The 20843-nt window shown below is 38.3% G+C and overlaps 1 protein-coding gene across 1 annotated transcript; it reads left to right on the top strand.

Annotated features, from left to right (window-relative positions):
* The first annotated feature begins 1608 nt into the window (after nt 1–1608).
* TAB3 (TGF-beta activated kinase 1/MAP3K7 binding protein 3) lies at nt 1609–18505 on the top strand. The gene is made up of 6 exons (XM_010074312.1): nt 1609–1710; nt 4768–6220; nt 9612–9772; nt 13015–13108; nt 14740–14823; nt 17810–18505. The coding sequence occupies exons 1-6, from the start codon at nt 1609–1611 to the stop codon at nt 17956–17958; spliced, it is 2043 nt and encodes a 680-aa protein (XP_010072614.1). The 3' UTR covers nt 17959–18505.
* The last annotated feature ends 2338 nt before the right edge of the window (nt 18506–20843 follow it).

Below are 20843 nucleotides of genomic sequence, written 5' to 3'. Positions count from 1 at the left end.
GACAGATGGTGGATACTACAATATATCAGATACAATAGAAAGCAATCCTTACTGTTAGCATATGTGTTATTTAATGAATGATAATGTCAGTTAAGAACTGTCCATGTACAAAGTAGCCAGATAGTGGACTTGACTTCTGTTTTTGTTGTGGTGGTGGTGGTTGTTGTTTTGTCCCTCTTCAGAGAAAGGAAGTACTGTTTAGAAAGAGGTGAAAACAAGAAAGATGTGGTTATTAAATATTAAAAATAATTAAAAAAACAGAGCTTTTTTTCCCTAAACCTGAATTTTATGTTTCTCTGAAGATTTATGTTCTATTTGCTTGCCTATGAAAACTGAGAGACACTCTTAGGAAGATATGGGAAACTAGTGGAGTTTATTAGTGCAAGTTATTAGTGTATGTGTATGTTTGTGTTTATATCTGTTGTACTGCTTTAGACTGCTATTAAAAGTTGAGCTAACAAGTGAAAAGCTGACTGGAATACCTGTGCTATGTGCTACACACAATTGCACTTAGGTTGAGATAAGCGTGGTTTAAATTTGGGACTTTGTGTAGCCAGTTTATTACCTGAACACCAACTCTGCTGGTGTTTGGCTTTCCATTTTTGAATGCAGTACTACATTCGCTACAGTTGAGAATTCAACTGAGTAGTAATGTTGGAAAGGCTTTTGAAGCTTAGCAATAAAGATGTGTTACAGGGCCTATGTCATGCACAACCTTCATACAGAATCTTTGTGAATCTTTACTTAGACACCAGCTGCTTTTTGGTTAGTGCTGTGATCAGAAGCCACAAGTGAGAAAAGCATTTGTTGACTCAGACTATATTTACCTTCTAGTAGCCCTTGGGTTTGAAGTTCGGATAGAATCTTTTTGCAGTTGAGTACAAGAATTGTGAAATGGAAAGAGGATTTTTTTGTCACTAATCATGTTAGTATGAATGTAATAGGTGCTTTACAGAAATCTTAAATAGATGCTTATCATAATCCTAAAAATAACTCTTTAAATTCTGTTTAACTCTTGTTGTGTTTCACAAAAATTGCTTACAACTTCTTGGATTTGTAGTGATGTAAAGAGAAAAGAGTTTAAGCCCTATTACTAGGGGAGTATTTTTGGATAATTGTGCTTCTTAGTTTTCTGGCCTGTCATTTCTAGCATGTTGTAAATAACAGACACATGTATGCTTTGTGATAACTTCACAGTTTTCTACAAACTGTTAAGAATTTCACTAGGGAGTAAATATATAACAGTTCTATTGTATGCAGGCCAGATTAATTTAAGTTATGCCTACATGGTACCATAATGGGACTATGTAAAGACCCAGTGGTACGTCATATAGACACACCTGTGATAAGTGTTTAATATTGGAATTTGAGACATGATTCCCACTCTTGTGTATAAGCTGTTGTCTCTCTTGATATCTAGATCTAAAAATGTAATACAGTAGTTCTTTTTCACATGCAGCTGGGGAAGGAGAAAACGTTGTTGTGGTGGCTTAAAAGATAATTGATTTTTCTTTCTTGCAGAAAATGCCAGAAGCCTCAGAAGACCATAATCATTGGAAGGCCTGTTGAATTCCATTTTCTGGTAATCTGGAACATCATCAATCTGGCATGGCGCAGGGCAGTCAACAACTTGACATGCAAGTACTCCATGATCTCCGACAACGTTTCCCTGAGATACCTGAAGGGGTGGTATCTCAATGCATGCTTCAGGTATGGTAAAGAGTTTTCAAGAGTCTCTGTATTTTATTTTTTGTAGTATGAAAATTCTTTTTTAGTAGTATACGTGGGGCAAAGATTTTCATTCTTTTGGTTTCATTTTGAAAGGGTGGAAGACTTCACTACTTGCATTTTTGTCCTGTCTTTTATGTACAAAGATTTTTATCCTTCTTCATTTATGTTTGTGGGGGTTTTCCCACTGACTGTTCTTCGTTGTGTATGCGACCTGTGACTGTATGCGTACAGGGAATACGGAAAGTGGCTAATGAGATGATTATTGATGATGGCTACAGAAATGACATACATGTACTGGAGGACATTTTAGCAAGCAATGACTCATTCTTACAAGATAAGGAACAGGCCTTAGCTAGGAATCTAAAGGCTTTCTGTCTTCATGGCATCTTTTTGCCAAACCTGTCCAAAGGTTTATTTTTACTTCTGTTTCCAAGTCAGGTGGCAGTTACTCTTTTTTTGCTTTTCTTTTTTTTTTTTTTTTGTTTCCCCTTGCTTTTCTTTCTTCCACTTTCATCTAAAAATCACAAATTGGAAATGCTTATAGGTGACCACACATAATTTTTAAAAGTCATGGTCATCTGGGAATACCTTCCATTAATGGGAAGATTCAGGAGTGTAAGAGAAAGATGTAAGATCTGGTTTGGCCTTGTGTAGCTGTGGCTAAGGTGGAACCTAATGTGATAAACTGCTGCATATGAAAGTAGCGAAGCTGTGTTTGCATCCTACCTGTCCCTGGCAGAAGAGCAGGTTTACTTATACCTGTGGCTGTAATTTTTTGCATTGTGTGTCTTCTAAACCACTACAAATAAAAATGAATTGCTTTCAGACAAATGTAAAACAGAGGAAGCCCTGTAATGTAAAGCTTTATTTATCCTGGCAGTCGTCTCTTAGGTACTATTAAGTACACGATCCTTTTGATGAACTATGATTAAGTCACAGACATCTTTAAATTGAAGAAATTAAAGAACCCCTAATGCTGCAGAAGCATGTGGTTTTCTCTAATATGGTGTTCTGGATAGCTAGTTAACATTACATTGCAAATATCTGTCATTTTTTTAAGTGTAAAATTTGTTTCAAAACGCACTTTATATTTGTTTTAAGGTGCATGAGCTGGGCTCCATTAACCTTGTGCAATACATGCTCTAAACCAGTGTGAGTTTTGCACCTATCAAAAATTAAGGGTCCTTTGAAATGGCAAATAAATTCCATACCCTGAGAAAATCAGCTTAGGGCCTGTCCTATCTGCGTTCTCTCTCCTTCTGCCCTGATGGAAGGAACCTAAGGGAGGGTGTCCCTGCCCATGGCAGGAGGGGATGATCTTTAAGGTCCTTTCCAACTCAAACCATTCTATGATTCTGTATGGTTCTATGACTCTTTATGAAGTCCTGTTCAGATGACAAGTGGTTGACTTTTCTGTGACTGCTGTCTTGGCACTGTGGTGCTGGTTATTATTACAGGGTCTAGTTCCCACATGTTCTGGTTTAAAATTTTTCTGGGATATGTCTGGATATTCCCATTGAGCATTGGAATCTAGAAGGGGAGCTTGGCATGAAGGGGAAGTTGTCAGGGAGAAGTATCCATAGAGGGAGAGCCAGTGAGTGGGTGCTGGACTCTTCTGTCACGTTTAATAGTAAGTCTTCATCTGAAAAAGATGCTGAATGTGTGTGTTCATCTGATAGTGAAATCACGTGGAGTTTTTGGAAAGTCATCTTCACTTTAGTATGAAGACTGACTAGATATCAGTCCTTTAGAAAAGAAATGTAACTGTGACTTTTCAACCAATGGATAGGCTGGTGAAAATTGTATTGCAAGGCCACATGAGTATTAATATGTATACAAACTTTACGTAGTGATAGTGTTTAAAATAGAAGTGAAACCATAATTAACGTGTATTCCTTAGGATGGTAAAGTTAGCACACTAAGGAAGGCAGGGGTGTGTGCGTGTATATGTATATAAATATGTAGGAGGTGCTGTATGTTACAGAAGGTAGCCGTCTTGGATCACATTTTAAAAAGTTAGGGTGCTGAGGGCCAGATGTAGTTGAACTTAAAGTTTTTTCTTTAACTAGTGCTTGAATTAAAGCCTGAACCACAGCTGACAGGGGCTGTTGCATGAGAAACTGGGGAGAAAAAAAAAATCCACAATCTGGAATGCTTTCTAGTGATTTTACTCTTTTGGAAAAGCTATCATTTGTGTCATTCTTTTAATGAGACTAGTTTAAGGTAAAATGAGTGGGAATGGGAAGAAGGGAAAGGGAATTCCCCATAATTATTATATAATAATTCCCCATTATTATATTAATAATTTATTGTCTGTATAGTTTCAGCTGCTGGCACCCCAGAACAGATCAAACATTTATAGGGGTTATTTGGTTTCCTCACTGATGTATGAATAAACCTTTTGTTAGCCTTGAGCCTGAAATTCTTAAAGGCAGTTGAACTTATGTCAGAATTGTAAGGTATTTTATGGAATTGCCAGTACTTTTCCGAGCAATACTTATTCTGTCTTCACTTTTAAGGCACTAAATTCTGTTCTACCAAGAGAAGCTGGTTTCAAATGTTGGGCTTTTAAGCTTTCAGGTAAATGGTAAAATAAAGGTGAAAACAGTAAACACTCAGGTAAACATTAAAATGTCATCTTCATTTTTGTTTTGACTTTTCAGAGTTTGCAATTTTGATCTAGTTTAATTTGCGATTTTGCTAGAAATGGTTAATTGAACATACCTGTTCCTTGAAGAAGATGCCAAGAGTTCGAACCATTGCTTTTACTAAAACTGGACTTGATTTTTTTAATATCTCATACTGTAGCTAGTGTTACTGTAGCATTTTGCTCGATGCAGCATGAGCTATGAACTACTTGCATTGTATGACTGGGTAGGTATTACCTTTATATCAAAATTCATGTCTGTGAAACGTTATCCCTAGTTGTGTTCAAGGTAGGCATGATGGCAGCTTCAGTTGAATGCTTATTGAACACTGAGCAGTGGCTTTTTCTTCTGCTATTTGGCAATAATAGATGTCCATTCTTACTCGTAGAACAACAACAACCTAGATGCCTGTTGTCGAGCCCTCGCACAGGAGAGCAACAAATACTTATATATGGAGTACCACAGCCCTGATGACACCAGAATGAATAGAAATAGCCTTTTGCACATTAATCTGGGTATTCATCCTCATACCAGCTATCATGCAGGGGATGGAGCTCAACTTAATGGTGGTCGTACACTGGTACACAGTTCAAGTGATGGACATATTGATCCACAACGCACAGCAGGTAAACAGTTGATATGTTTAGTTCAAGAACCGCATTCTGCTCCCGCTGTTGTGGCAGCTTCTCCTAGTTACAATCCATTTTTCATGAATGACCAGAACAGAAATGCAGCTACTCCTCCTCCACAGCCACCTCCACAGCCATCTTCCATACAACCAGGAATGAACACGTCTGCTATGCAAGGCCCTCCTCCCACGTATATGCACATACCTCGGTACAGTACAAATCCCATTACTGTTACAGTATCACAAAACCTCCCCTCTGGACAGAGTGTACCCAGAGCTCTACAAATTCTTCCACAGATTCCAAGCAATCTTTATGGGACTCCTGGCTCTATTTATGTAAGACAAACATCTCAAAGTTCTTCAGGACGACAGACTCCTCAGAATACACAGTGGCATTCATCGCCACAGGGCCCAGTTCCACATTATACTCCCCGTCCTCTACCTGTGTATCCACATCAACAGAACTACCAACCTTCTCAGTATTCTCCTAAACAACCCCAGATTCCTCAGTCAGCTTTTCGATCGCCACCGGCATCTCAATGTCCCTCCCCCTTTGGCTCTCCTCAGCACCAAGTTCAGCCTCCTCAGTTGGGTCATCAGAGTTCACATGTTTTCATGCCTCCTAGTCCTTCAACTGTCCCACCTCATCCATATCAGCAAGCATCCCAGACTTTTCAAAAACAAGGCGGTCACTCTGTATCATATCTTCCTCCTTTTGCTGGACCTAGTTTATCCAAAGGTTCCATGAATAAAATAGAAATTACAGTTGAGCCACCACAAAGACCTGGGACTGCAATCAATAGAAGTCCTTCACCAATAAGTAATCAACCATCTCAACGAAACCAGCACCCCCTGTATGCACCCACTACTCCTCCTTCAAGCTCTCCGTCAAGAGGTATGTCGGGTCAACCCAAACCTCCGTTTAGTGTTAATCCAGTATATATTACCTACACTCAACCAGCTGGACCTACAGGTGCGCCAACACAGTCTCCTCGGGTAATGGTATCTCAGCCAAACCCAACCATTTTTAAAATCACAGTAGGTCGAGCACCAACTGAGAATCTTTTGAATTTAGTGGACCAAGAAGAGCGTTCTGCAGCACCAGAACCTATTCAGCCTATTTCTGTAATCCCAGGATCTGGAGGAGAAAAAGGAAGCCATAAGTATCAGAGAAGTTCTAGTTCTGGATCAGACGACTATGCTTACACTCAAGGTAAAGGTTTCACCCTGCAAATTGTATTATTGTAAAATGCATTTTTTTGCTACTTACTAAGTGAGAATTTTTGAACCTGTACAGAAAAGAATAGAAATTGCACCAAAAATCAGCTAATGAGAGAATTTGTTCTTATTTTTTTAAAAAGTTTGCCAAATTTCAGTCTAATACATAAAGAATTTCTGAGGTTCTTAAAGTTGCTATGCTTTTGATGTTAGGGGAAATCTTAAAAGAAAACACTGCAGTAACAAGAGTAAGTGGTTTGTTCATTTACTGTGTGACTGATTTGCAAATTCTGCTTTGAAGAACTGTCATAAATTTACATGTGGACTTTATTATTTTTTTGTATTCTGTACTTGGGTGCTTTATAAAACCTGAAGCGCTAACATTTGCAGGGAATTTTAATCCAATTCAGTAATTTATTTATTAAGAGGAGAGAGAGGTAGGATTGCAGCTAAAATTACTTGAAGTGTTCATACAAATCATATTTTTGTTTTGAAAGGTATTAAAATAATTATTTTGAAAAACTCAATCAAAAGTTCACTTCTTCTACTTAGAGTTTTCAAAGAGGAGGAAGAGATTGGCAGACAAATTTTAGGATGTATGTTCTGCTGCCTACGGCTAGAATGCAGTTGGTCTTAGTGCCACGTATAAATGAAGAATTAAGTAATTTAGTAAAAAAAAAAAAAAGGTGAAATCTAACCTTTACCTCAAAACTACTTTTCTCACAGTAATCCACTTTATATATTTGAAACATTTAAAATTGAGCAACTGAATCAGTCTGCAAGCATTCAAACCAATCAGGTGGGGTAATGACAGAATGATAGTCAGCAGTAATTATTTAAAGGATGTGCTTTGTTTCTAGATGTGTGTTTGGAAAAGAGAGTCTATTCATCCATTGCTCCTTCTAGCCTTCCTTTCACTTTAGAGAGCTGAAATAATGGTTATAATGCAGCCCTGTAGTACTTGATTTCTTGTTTCACTTTTTGTCTTTTGAGCTATTTTAACTCATCAACAAAGATCTGTTCTGTACCTGCTAGACCCAATTAGAAATGTTATGTGGAGAGAACAAACACTATTGGGTATGTAACCCGTAGGCCATGTACTTTGTTCAGTAGTGTTCCTATTACTGCTTCATTGAAGATTGTCAGTTACATGAGAAGACTATAAGTAGCTTCACATAAATGAGAAAAACATATTGTGAAACCTAGAAGTCTGGTTTTGCCTTTGTATCTTTGACTAGATTTGTGTATTTGGAAAACAAACCCAATAAAACTAGTTAGTGTATGCTTTTTGGGGCATCTGCTTTTGTGGCAATACCTACCACAGCTGGGACTTTAGTATAGCCTTTGGTATTGCTGCAGTCTGAGCTCTTGATAGAAATAAATTGTAGAAGAATAAACGTTATATTCTTTACTACCACAGAGGCGTCATAAACAAGAGTATAATTAACAGCTTAAAATAGGCAACAAGTTTATTTAATTTTCTTTTGAATATGAACAGTTGTGCAAAGTGTTAGCAAAACCCTTTTTGTGTCTGTACTTCCATTGTTTCTTTGTAGTTTGAATCATATTTCCACTTGAATATAAGAAAAATCTTCTTCACAGTGAGGGTGACAGAGCACGGGAACAGGCTGCCCAGAGGACTTGTGGAGTCTCCTTCTCTGGAGACATTCAAAGCCCGCCTGGATGCGTTCCTGTGTGATCTGATCCAGGTGTTCCTGCTCTGGCAGGGGGATTGGACTAGATGATCTTTCGAGGTCCCTTCCAGTCTCTAACATTCTGTGATATTTGATGTGTTGTACTAGAATATAATGCGAAGCTATGTAATGTAATGGTATCAGATGTTAATTTGAGGAGTTACACAAAGACAAGATTTGATTGATAGTAATAGTAGAAAATCATACAGCCTGGTATCTGTACTTTTTTTTTTTTTAATGTTGTGATCTCTTAAACTCTACTTGGATTAGTTTTGCTACTTCAAAACATAGAGAGCAGTTTTGTTCAGTAATACTGGTGCCTATATTATAAAAACGTCTGATGTTCTTCTTGGATAGGATTTTCAGTGTTTATTCTTTGGCCATGAATTGGTGGATCCATACAGAATCCAAAGTGTAGCGCTACATTTTTGCACAGAATACTGAAATCTAATAAACACTGTCATTTTTATGCTTCTGATTTTTTTTTTTATCCCCCAGTAAGATGTGTCATATTGTTGCTTATTTTTCTAACTTTTTTTTTAGCTAGCATGCAAATGTTGAGATATTACGTGGTTTTTCTTTGCCTGTGTTGGATAAGGGTGAAGAGAAGGGCAGGTGCTGGCTGGTGCTTTGTATGAAATAGCACTTTGCAGATTCTACAATGTCTTCATGCATTTGAACAGTTTGCTGGAACATTGTTACATGAGCAATGTGCTTACCTGAATACCCACAGCAAATTTCTCTTATTTTTCTCTGTTCTAGTAGACTTTCATCAGGTAAAACCAGCCATATCAGAAAGGTATAAGCATCACACTAATTAATTTGGCCTGTTTTGCACCATGATGAAATTCTGCGATTTTTTGCTGAAACTGAATATTATTTTCTAGCTAGTCAAAATTCTTTCCTTGGCTGCTCTGGGAGCCCAACATCAGCTTGTGACTGAGAATCGTAAATATCAGTACCATGATAAAAATATGAGAGAATGATTAACAGCAGGGAGAGGTTAGAGGACAGCAAATCAGCTCTGTTGTAGAATTAAAGCCTCTGAAGCACCTGAGCTGCCCCCACTTTTTATTTCATGGATTCTCTAGTCTGTTTTATTGAAGTGCTATAGTTTTGCCTTTGAGCCCTGGGGAACTTATATTATTGAGAATTACAGTACTCTCTGAAAAGCTAAGACTACTTAAAGTTGTTATAGCGTAATCTGTAGTAGCAGTGAAAAAAATAATTTAATACTGACATTTGGCTGATGTCTTAAGGCTAGTTTGTCAGCTGCTATTGAGCAGCAGATATGAAGTGTGTGTTAGCTTCTGATCTTACCTCTGGTATTTATTATTTTTTTGTCAGTGCAGTATTAATATAACTAGGTTGCTGTTTCATCCTGAGAAGCTGTCTCCTTGTACAGGTGCCTTTGTATTTTTGAGACAAGAAAGACCAAATGCAAAAAAAAGAAGCTTTGACCAGAATGGTAATATGAACTTCAAGTCACTGTCTAAAATGTGTTTTTATTCTAGAAGAACTTTGTTCTAAATTGTAGTTCATTTGGCATGAAAGCATCTTCACACTGGTATTTGGCTGCATGTTTACGATCACTTTTTTTTTCCAGAAAGGTCACTCATGAATCTTACGCGTAAGTTAAGAATTCAGTTTTCCAGGTGCGTTAGTAACTATTTCTTCCATGTAAAACATTAGCCTTGCTGTTACATCAACGGGCAAGGATGGAGAGATTAGCAAAGGAACTGAAGCTTGAGAAAGACGAGCTTGAACGTCTGAAAGCTGAAGTCAATGGTATGGAGCATGATCTAATGCAGAGGCGGCTTCGAAGAGTCAGCTGTACAACTGCAATTCCAACAGTAAGCAATTTGTTAGTATTTTAATTCAAGATACAAATTTATTTTTTATGTTTTCGTGTGCTAAAGTTGTATAGAAGAAATATTTTGTAGTATAAAATCTTCAGTCTTTGGAGGTGAATTTTTGTAGGTTATTGGCTTGTTGTAAGCCAGTTCTTATAATTTAAGAAACAGGTATGTGTCCAGCTTTCTTAGTGTTCGCAACAGAATTTCTGAAACTTGAATACATGTGCTTTTCTGTACCACAGAGCTGAATAGATACTTTCCTAACAACCTATAAAAGTATATGTCTGGGTCTATTTAATAAAGAGCCTGAGCCATATGCAGCTTGGTGTTCACACAGCAAAGCTTCACTTTTTTTTTAAAAGGATTTTTTTTTTTATGTTGGGGTATTTTGTTGTTTGAGTAGTTGCATCTCATAGACAATCTGTTTTCCATTTCGTATGTGCAGGATGTGCCAGGTAACTTTTTAGTCGCAGTGTTGGCTCAGATGGTTGGCCCCTCTCTCTCCTCTTTTCCTTGTTGATTCTTCCTATCTGTGTGACTTGCACCTGCAAGTGACTCTAGCCCAAACATCTGTATGGCTCTGATAAGAGAATTCATCTGACTGAAGAATAACTTTCACTTTGTGCAGTTCAGACGTACTCACTGTGTTTATGGACATAACGCACACAAATGTAGGCTGGAAGGCATAATAGGGACTGGTAGCTGCTTAACTAGTATGGCTGCTCTATATCTCACCTGTCTCAGGGCAGCATTTAGCAGGTATGTTCCTGGGAGGCACTGTCTGAGTGTGCAAGGATGATGTTAGGAAAGCAAAAGCCCAACTGGAGTTGAATCTGGCATGGGATGTCAGACGACAAAAAGAAGGGCTTCTGTTAGTGCACAGGTGACAAGAGGAAGACTAGCAGAAATATGGGCCTGTTGCTTAATGAGATGGGGGACCTGGTTGCACAGGACATGGAAAAGGCTGAGATACTGAGTGCCTTCTTTGCCTCAGTCTTTACAGGCCTTAAGGAATCCCGAGTCCCAGAGACCCAGGGAAAAGTCTGGAGCAATGAAGGTATGCCCTTGGTGGAAGAGGATCAGGTCAGGACGTACTTAAATAAAGCAGACGTACATGAGTTCATTGTCCTGGATGGGATGCACCCACGAGTGGTGAGGGAGCTGGCAAATGTCATTCCGAGGCCAGTCTATATAATCTTTGATCATGATGTTTGGAAGAAGTGCCCAAAGACTAGACGAGAGCAGATGTCACTCCTGTCTTCAAGAAGGACAACACAGGGAACTACAGGCTGGTCAGCCTCAACTTGATCCCTGGGAAGGTGATGGAGCAGCTAATCCTGGAGACCATTTCCAGGCACATTTAGGACAAGAAAGGGATCAGCAGTAGTCAGCATGGATTCACCAAGGAGAAGTCAAGCTTAACCAATTTGATAAACTTCTAGGATGAAAAGACTGGCTTCGTAGATGAGGGGAGAGCAGTGGTTAGTGTCTTCCTAGGCTGCAGTAAGGCTTCCAGCATTGTCTCCTGTGTGATTGTCATAGAGAAGCTGATGAAGTATGGTCTGGATGAGCAGATGGTGAGGTGGATATTGTCTGAACAGCCAGGCCAAGAGTGTTGTAATGGGTGGCACAAAGTCTGGTTGGAGGCCAGTAACTAGCCGTATACTACAGCAGTCAATACTGGATCAATCTGATTGCATATTAACATATTGCTTAATGATCTGGATCGTGGGGCGGAGTCTACCCTCAGCAAGTTTGCGGATGACACAAAACTGGGAGAGTTTTGCTGCCATTCAGAGGGACCTTAACAAGCTGGGGAAATGGGCTGGCAGGAGCCTCATGCCATTCAGCAGGGGGAAGTAGTAAGTCCTGCACTTGGGGAGGAACAACCCCATGCACCACTATAAGCTTGGGGCTGACCAGCTGGAGAGTAGTTTTACAGAGAAGGCCGTGGTGGTCTTGGTGGAGACCAAGTTGAGTATGAGCCAGCAGCGTGGCAAAGAAGGCTAATGATATCCTGGGCTGCATTAGGAGTGTTGCCAGCAAGGGGAGTCATGTTACCCTTTCCCTTTATTCAGTACTGGTGAGGCCACACTTGGAGTATGGCATCCAGGAGTGGGCTCCTCAGTACGAGAGACATGGTCATAGTGGAGAGTCCAGTGAAGGGCCATAAATGATTAAGGGACTGGAGCATCTCTCTTATGAGAACAGGCTAAGAGAGCTAAGACTGTACATACAGCCCGGAGAAGAGAAGGGTCAGGAGGATCTTATCAATGTATATAAATATCTGAAGGGAGAATGCAGAGGATGGAGACAGACTCTTTCCACTGGTGCCCAGTGACAGGACCAGAAGCAATGGACACAAACTAAAACACAGGAGGGTCTCTCTGAACATCAGGGAACACTTTTTTACTGTGTGGTTGACTGATCCACAGGCACACCTTGCCCAGAGCGGATGTGGAGTCCCCACCCTTGGAGAGACTCAAAAGCCATCTGCCATCTGGGCAGAGGGGTTGAACAAGATGACCTCCACATGTCCCTTCCAACCTCAGACATTCTGTTTTTGTGACTCTGTGATGCTGGAATGTATTCTAGGATAGGATAGTTATTCCTACATACAAGTTAATAATCATTAGTGCTAGAATTAAGAACACTTTGTATACCAGTAACTTGGGGTTTCTTAATGATATGCAAATATATGGACTTAAATAACTGATTGTTCTGTTAATAATTACTGTCTTGCAGCATTGAATGATTTAAATAAACTGGGATAGAAGGTTTGGCATGTTGGAGCTCGTTTGTGTGCTCATTTTTTTTGACCTTATTTGGTTATGATCAAGTAATAATTAACATGAACTGCAGGTCATATTCTGTTTCCTGATCATCTGGATGTAAACTCATGTAGCAAGTCATCAATTTGTACAGAGTTTTCTCAAGTGTATGGTTTTATAAACTTGAGCTCAGCTATGTCTTCTTACTAATGAATTTTAATATTAAGTAACTTGTTCATTTTCGTTGGTTTGGTTTACTCCTCAACTGCCAATAGAAGAGTGGTTTTTTGAGGGAATAAATTGGATGGGGGAGATAGGATAGACCTTGGAATTTTGACTATTTTCTTTCAGTGCTTATGTATACTCAGTTTCTAATAAAGCTGTTTAGCAAAGATATAGCAATATTATTTCTGTGTCAGATAAGATACTGACTTTCCCACAATTACTGTTTTGGGTTTTTCTTTCTAGCCTGAGGAAATGACCAGATTGAGAAGCCTCAACAGACAGCTCCAGATAAATGTTGACTGTACATTGAAAGAAGTTGATCTCCTTCAATCTAGAGGTATACAATAGATAGTTTTTTAAAAACATAATTTAAATAAGAGCAGGAGTGTTGCAGACAACACCAAGTTGGGCAGGAGTGTTGATTTGCTTGAGGGTAGGAAGGCTCTACAGAGGGACCTGGACAGGCTGGATCGATGGATCGAGGCCAACTGTATGAGATTCAACAAGGCTCAGTGCTGGGTCCTGCACTTGGTCACAACAACCCCATGCAATGCTATAGGCTTGGGCAAGAGTGTTTGGAAAGCTGTCTGCTGGAAAAGGACCTAGGGGTGTTGGTTGACAGCCAGCTGAATATGAGCCGACAGTGTGCCGAGGTGGCCAAGAAGGCCGATGGCATCCTGGCTTGTACCAGAAATAGTGTGGCCAGCAGGACTAGGGAAGTGATTGTCCCTTTGTACTCAGCACTGGTGAGGCTGCACTTCAAACACTGTGTTCAGTTTTGGGCCTGTCACTACAGGAAAGATGTTGAGGCACTGGAGCGTGTTCAAAGGAGAGCAACAAAGCTGGTGAAGGGTCTAGAGAGCAAGTCTTACGAGGAATGGCTGAGGGCACTGGGGCTGTTTAGCCTGGAGAAAAGGAGGCTGAGGGGAGACCTCATTGCTCTCTACAACTACCTGAAAGGAGGATGTAGCAAGGTGGGTGTTGGTCTCTTTTTTTCCTAAGTAGCAAGTGATGGGACAAGAGGAAGTGGCCTTAGGTTGCACCAGGGGAGGTGTCAGTTGGATATTAGGACAAGTTTCTTCACTGAAAGGGTTATCAGGCATTGGAACAGGCTGCCCAGGGAAGTGGTGGAGTCACCATCCCTGGAGGTATTGAAGAGGTGTGTAGATGTGGCACTTAGGGATGTGGTTCAGTGGTGGACATGGTGGTTTATGGCTGAGCTCTGTGATCTTTTCTAACCCACATTGTTCTATGATTCTAATATAGTGTATGCTTAAATGTGGACATTTGGACTCTTTAAAGGTCAATTTTGATTGTCAATATCTGTTTCTCTCTAAAAGGTGTCTTTTTCAGTTGCAACCTGATAAACTAGACTTGCCAGTATTTCTGTTGGCCAAGTTAAATTACATTACCACAAAAGTGGTGACTTAAAAGTGACTTTGTCAAGAGCAAATTTTAAAAAAGTGACTTTGTCAAGAGCAAATTTAAAAAAAAAATACTCCTTAATGAAAGTTATTTACTTAAATTTTTAACTTGTTGCTGACAAAGACTGACCAAGTAATACAAAACAGAGCTACAGGTTGCAACCAAGAAGCTGGCATACAGAAATTTACTTAGGTCTTAAAAAAATCCTCTTTTTGCAAGAGGAACTTGACATAAATGCAATCCAATATATTAGAATATGCATAGTCTCTTTTAACAATAATGTGTCCTACAGAAAGTTATATGTTTTTCACATATTTTTAAAACAATACAGAACATTGAGCTGGAGTTGATTCTTCAGTATGGGGATTAGCCTGATAAAAATTACTGGAATCAACACAAAACTGAAAATACGTGACAAAAGACTACTCAGGAAAAATCTGATATATGTCATAGTAAAATCTGAAGCCTCTACTTGTTCATATCACTAGCATAGGCATATAAATAACCTTTGAGTTACGCTTTCTTACTTTTCTTTTCTGACAGGGAACTTCGATCCAAAAGCCACATGTAACTTCTATGATAACATAGAGCCTGGTCCTGTTGTGCCACCAAAGCCATATAAAAAGGGTAGGTCAACAAACCATCATCAAGTTACCTAATCTGCATTGAGAAATTTTAGGGGTTTTTTTTACCTTCTTTTTTAAAAAAACCTTGTGATGACAGGAAGCAATTCTAATTATTAAAACTTTTCTTTCTATATAAGCCAAAACAGAACATTTTTGTTTAAGTGCAGTAATCCTAGATACAACTTCTTTTCCTCACGCAAGTTGTTGCAAATGAATGTTCTGTTAATATGTTATTTGTAAATACTGTTATTCGCTATTCGAAAATTAGTTGAAGGTATAAAAACTCTTATGTGTTAACTTGAGCTTCCTAATTATGGTTTTTTTTAAATACTTCTAGGTTAAAAGCTCTATGTCAGGTTTGTTAAGCTGTCTTCTAATATGTGTTGTTAGGATTCTATAGTTTAGTTGGCATCTTTTATACAAATTTAATTGGTCATGGCAGCTTTTTAAAATTTGCATTAAAGTTTTTAATTACATTTTAACTTGTCCGGTCACACTTTATGTATTTTTTATGCAGAGTATGAATTTCACAGGAGCCCTGAAGTTTTAGCACAAGTGCTTCAGAAATTTTAAGGACCAAGACAGGATATGTTTCCTCACAATAGGTTAAAGTGATAAGTGTGCCATTTCCACAAGTTCATTACTGGTTTCTGTAATTTTCTGTGCTAATTGTATAGTATCTAGGATTCATATCCAGCTTAGGACACTTAAATTTTGTGTATGCACAGTAGCTTACATATCAGTCTCACTTTTTGTCCAGTGGAGATTCAGTCGGTACATCCCAGAGTGACTCAGCTCGGCACTGGTAGACACCTAGTGGCCGCATAGCCCCATAGCTCTCTGAACTCCACTATGTTTGGTGGTGATTTTGGAGCTGAATCCTACCTGTTGTCTCAGGTATTTTTGAACCTTTTTTTTTTCCCCTTCCTGAAAGCTGTTAAGAGAGTGGTTTCAAATGTTAGTGGAAGTTTTTAAACACTTTGTATCTTTCTGCTGATCCAATGCTCTGATATAAAGAAAACACTGGTCTTTTCTCTGAAAATGTTATGTGTGGTAAGATCTGTTACATTGTGTCTCTTCCTGTGGTAACTAGGGTGTACTAAAATTATTAGTGGAAAAGAAGTCACTCTTCTGACTCAGTAATCATATAATCAGCTTGAAAATCCAAATTTTGTTAATAAGTTCTAGTTACTGATGAGCACATCACAAAGGTTTTTGCAGCTGAATTTTGAATTCATATAAGGAATTTTTTCCCCCTCTTTTGAAGCAAGTATTTTACCCTGCTATATAATAGACTGCTTTGTATGTAGAAATTTAAAAGAAAGAGACGGTCCAGAACTACTGCTTGTGGTTCCAAAAATCTCAATACTGGAGTATGTTCCCTGCATAGGTGGTAGTGTCCAGGAAAGACAGTAGCAGCAGGTGAGTAGTGGCATGAAGGCAGTTTCCATGTTAAATTGCAGTAGTGTTAATTGCCAATGTTAAATTACAGTAGTCATGTGGTTGATTTAAGGCACTGCTACTTCGTGGTGCTTGAAGAGATTCTCTTACACTAGCCTATTTGATTTATTATTTCAAAGCAAAATAATGTGCAAAACTTGCATGAAATAAGTGATTTTATTTGCCAATTGGAAAGATAATGTCTTGTAAGGATTTGTACAGCTTTTATGAGTAGCTTTTCAGTTTTGTCTGTCAACTTATTAGAGATCAGTTTGAGGTCTGATGTACTGTATTCTGAGCTTGGCTTTTAACATGGAGTTGTAAAAATATTTTTTGCTTAAAAAATTCTATTTCCTTAATACTGTGCTGTTGAAGGTATGGGCAGACAAGGGTCTGCTCTCTGCTGCTGGCTGGCTAGTCACCATGAATGCAGCCTAGGGCCCACACTACTTTGTTGCTTAGAAAGGACTTCTTGTGGCCAAGAACTGTTAATGTAACTATGCAACTCCTGGACTAGAAAGGGTTTACACCTAAGCAAGGAGATTACTTTTATTTTCTTTAAATATGTCTCTGAAGACAAATGTTAGTACTATTTGCACTAACTTTGTCATCAGCCATCTGCTGGATTTCTTAGCAGATGACAGCAATGTGTGCACTTTGAATTACAAATTGCAGTCCCTTTTTTACAATTGTAAGTTCTCTTTTAATTAAGCTGTTCTACAGATGTTTCTTTAGCAGATGGGTATCTTAACCTTTCCTTCTAGGTATTTCTGCTAATGTTGTTTTGAATATTAACATTTTGTAAAATGTTGAGTTTCCACATCATAGGAGTATTTGTCACTTTTAGTAGATAACCTGAGACATTGGAAAACAGATTCTTCCCATGGGTTAATACCTAATGGATGATTTGCATACATACTGATTTTATGAATGAAAACAGAGTTAAGTGCTGCTTCACATAGACATATCCCAGCTGCAAAGCCATGAGGAAGAAAAACACTAGTCTTGTTTTGAAACAGGCCTATCATTTTTTTTATATATTGTATTTTCTTCAGCCTGGATAAATGCTAGAAAAAGATGAAGAAAATATATTATCTGCTAGACTGTTTGAAGGAACTAAGTTAGAAGTAGTCTTTCACTTTGGGTAAAGTAGGGTTATTGGAATTTAGAATTTGCTAATAGACTGCTGTACGTAAACCTGTGAAGTCATTCCTTAACACAATGGTATTGCAGTGTCAGTAACAAACTTTCAGTATGTTTTAAGGTATTAATCTTTATCAGTATCAGTGACTTAACAGTGGTGACTGCTTTTTGTTTTTAATGTAGTATGGTTAAGTGACTCTTTGCAGAAGTGAAATACTTTAAATATTCAGATTTCACAAACTGAATTGCTTTAGCAAAAGACCTTTAATGTTCTGTAAGTGGCAAGGTTTCCATGTTTATTTTAAGATACAATGTTTAATGAGGTGACAAACCTGTAGTATGATCTTCCCTATCATCCTTCTCTTCTGAAACAAAATAAAATGTTTTCCTTTGGGTTTTTTTAGAGCATCAAAGCAGCTCCAAACAGACTCAACGGACTCAGCCAAGAGATGAAGATTTTGAAGGGGCTCCATGGAATTGTGATAGCTGCACCTTTCTAAATCACCCAGCACTAAATCGCTGTGAACAGTGTGAAATGCCACGATACACCTGAAAATCGGGAAGGGGCTGCATTCGGTTAAAAACAGGCTCTCAAGCCAACAGCTGTAGGAGAAGGAAACATGGGGAACCTTTCAGTCCATCTGCCCGGCCTTTGCCAGTCAACAATCTTCATATTGCAAGGGTGGGGGTAAATGTGTTAAGATGTTTCTGCTTGTGCTACACTAAAAATAAATACATTAAGGATGAAATTCTTTCTTATCCTCTTGCAGTGAGCAAAGCAGAAAATGAAATCTGAAAATGTAAAAGGATTAATTTTGGGAAGAATGTATACAGGAAAGTAAATAACTACTGGTGTTTAGTCCTGTGGTTTTAGTCACTGCTTAGTGGCTCAGAAAAAAACAAACAAACCTGTTCTTTTAAACAAATTATAGGACTCTTAGTAATGGTGTGAAATGTTACACTTAACCAGAAAAACTGAAGAGCCAGAGCTGACTTAACCTGGCCACAGCTAGCTGGAAAACAAAGGCTCCCTGTGCTTCTAGTTTGTAAGCTACTGGCAAAGAAGACAGGTAAATGCAAATACAAATTTTGCAATGTATTGAAAGCAAGGAGAAGGGTATTTGTAATTGCTGCTTTTTTTCAGGGTAACTTATGTCTACAAAAAATTGCTGTTTGAAATAGTAACCTAAGGTGACTAAATGAGATACCATGAGTGTTACAGAGAGTTTAATCTGAGGTAATTTTTTACAATCCCTTTTGCTTGTACAGTGCTCACCTGTCTGTGTCAACACTGGTAATAAACTAAGAATGAATTCTACCTTATTACGGATGAAAATACTGCTGCATGCTTTCATTAGGCCATCGTGTTTCAAAGCTAAAAGTATGCTTCTGTATACCACAGTGTTCTAAGCCTGTGCTCTGTAGCAGCACAGTGACATATGCCAAACACAGACTATTCCAAATTTGGTTTGGAAGACTTGAGCTCAGCCATGGTTGTGTATGAGAAGAGTTTGTACCCAGTTCCTTAGGCCTTTTTAGCTTCCAATTTGTGAAGAATTCATGATGTTTACAGCACAGAAGGTACTTTGTGCCCCAGTTCAAAGTTAGCTGAAAAATAATTAATCAATTAGCTCTTCAGTAAAGGTTTATTTGCACATTGTTAATAAACCAGCCTGTGTAAAATAGATCCTGTAAAATGCCAGATCCTGAAAAATCACACACTGCATTCTTTTTATTTTGGTCAGGAAATATTTGCCGTAGGTTGAAGAACACAAGACTTGCAACTGAAAATCATACTGGTACTTTTATGCATATGATATACTGTATTATAAAGGTGATGTTCAATTTGTTTGGATGCTTCAGGTTGCTGTAATAAAGCACTCAATACTTGTGAAATCAAACTTGGGTTTGGGCAGCTGAATGATTATGTTACACAACTGTGCAACTGAGTAGGATGTTCTTGTGTACTGGCCAGAAGCTGGTACAGTGCATTTGAGTTTTTATGGTATAACTTTGTCAAGATTCAGAGATGCAACCGGGCACGTCAGCTGAGTTACAGTAATTAACTTTGCCACTGTGAGGCACAATGTGCTAGGTAAACCTTACCAGAAGAGATTTAAACTGCTTCAGTGTAAATTGTTTTTAGCTCATGGCAGCCTCATCCATATGGTCAGTTACCACAATTCACTTGATGTGTGATAACACGTTAAGGTGTGGTAGAACAATCATGTGTCTGAATCATTCTTTAAAATGAAGCAGTGCTTGTAAGGAGTGGATGGATAAAAACTCATCTTGACTGCGTTGCTCAATCTGTTGTCTTCTCTTCCTGCAGTTTATGAAGATAACAGTGAAAAACAGTGATCTTAGATGAGGAACCAATATTTTATCTGGCATTTTTTGATATGTTCTTGCACTAATTAAGTCTTCAGCATAATTTTACATAAGCTAAGAGATCTCCAGCAATCAGTGTGCACCACTGATGAGCAAAACAAAGTCAAAGGCATCAGAGCCACTTCCTTTCCTCCTTCCCTCCCTATATGAGGAGCTCATCACATGTGGAAAGGAGCAAAAAAATCAGTCAAATGAAGTTAGAAGGCAAATATTAATTTTGTTCATGTAAGTGGACAGTCTGACAAAACTAAGATAACTAGAAAACAGATGAGCAAAACCATTATACCTAGGATAAGCAGTATCGTTGCTGTTATCAGCTGTATAATGAAGTAATCAAAACAATACCAGAAACTTCATGACTTTTCTATCATGATGCCTTTGCCTTTGTATTTTATCAATTTTTGTTCATTTGTACTTCTGTTGACATTCTAGAAGCATTTGTTTTTGCTGGAATTACAACATGATAGCAACTGAAATGACAGTTGGCAAATGAGAGTAGGTGTGTCATGCATCATTACAGTTGTGCCATTTTCAGACAGAATAGATGCTACTTCTGGGGGGAAGAGAGGAAAAAATGCATGCAGTCCAACAATTCCCTGAACTATATGAACCATAAATGGAGAGTAGCTAATCTTAGTCATAGTTTTTTGGAAGACTGATTGACGTTAAATTGCAAATGAATTCCTTCGTATCAATAATTTTACTCCAGCTTTTCAGTTACTCTCATTTGTTGCTTGTACAAAAAAACCCCTTCTGTTGTATTCTTTTACTTGTAAATTCCCATACTTAAACATTAATAGCAAACACTTTACATGGTGCTTGAATGTTTTTAGTTTGTTAGAATGTAAATTGTATTTTGAATATTGGAAGATCCATTTTCATTCTGAAAACAGGTGACACCATTTACACCCCAACTGAATTGTAGCTTATGCCATGCCAAAAAAGATTGGTTTACATAATATTTATTGAATGCACATAAAACCCTAATGTCAGCTGGCATACAAAATGCACTGTATTGTTTAAAACTTCTGTGTGTGTGAATGGTGG

The sequence above is a fragment of the Pterocles gutturalis genome, unplaced genomic scaffold, assembly GCF_000699245.1.
Source record: "Pterocles gutturalis isolate BGI_N339 unplaced genomic scaffold, ASM69924v1 scaffold1726, whole genome shotgun sequence".
NCBI lineage: Eukaryota > Metazoa > Chordata > Aves > Pterocliformes > Pteroclidae > Pterocles > Pterocles gutturalis.
The sequence above is the reverse complement of the archived record's forward strand: the minus strand, read 5'-3'. Positions and strand labels throughout refer to the sequence as shown.

What these genes read in the sequence shown, in the direction of transcription:
- TAB3 (XM_010074312.1), top strand. Translation starts at nt 1,609, where the DNA reads ATGGCGCAGGGCAGTCAACAACTTGACATGCAAGTACTCCATGATCTC. An exon ending in CGACTATGCTTACACTCAAG is followed by an intron (nt 6,221 to 9,611) that starts GTAAAGGTTTCA and finishes GTAAAACATTAG; the next exon opens with CCTTGCTGTTACATCAACGG. An exon ending in GTACAACTGCAATTCCAACA is followed by an intron (nt 9,773 to 13,014) that starts GTAAGCAATTTG and finishes TTTTCTTTCTAG; the next exon opens with CCTGAGGAAATGACCAGATT.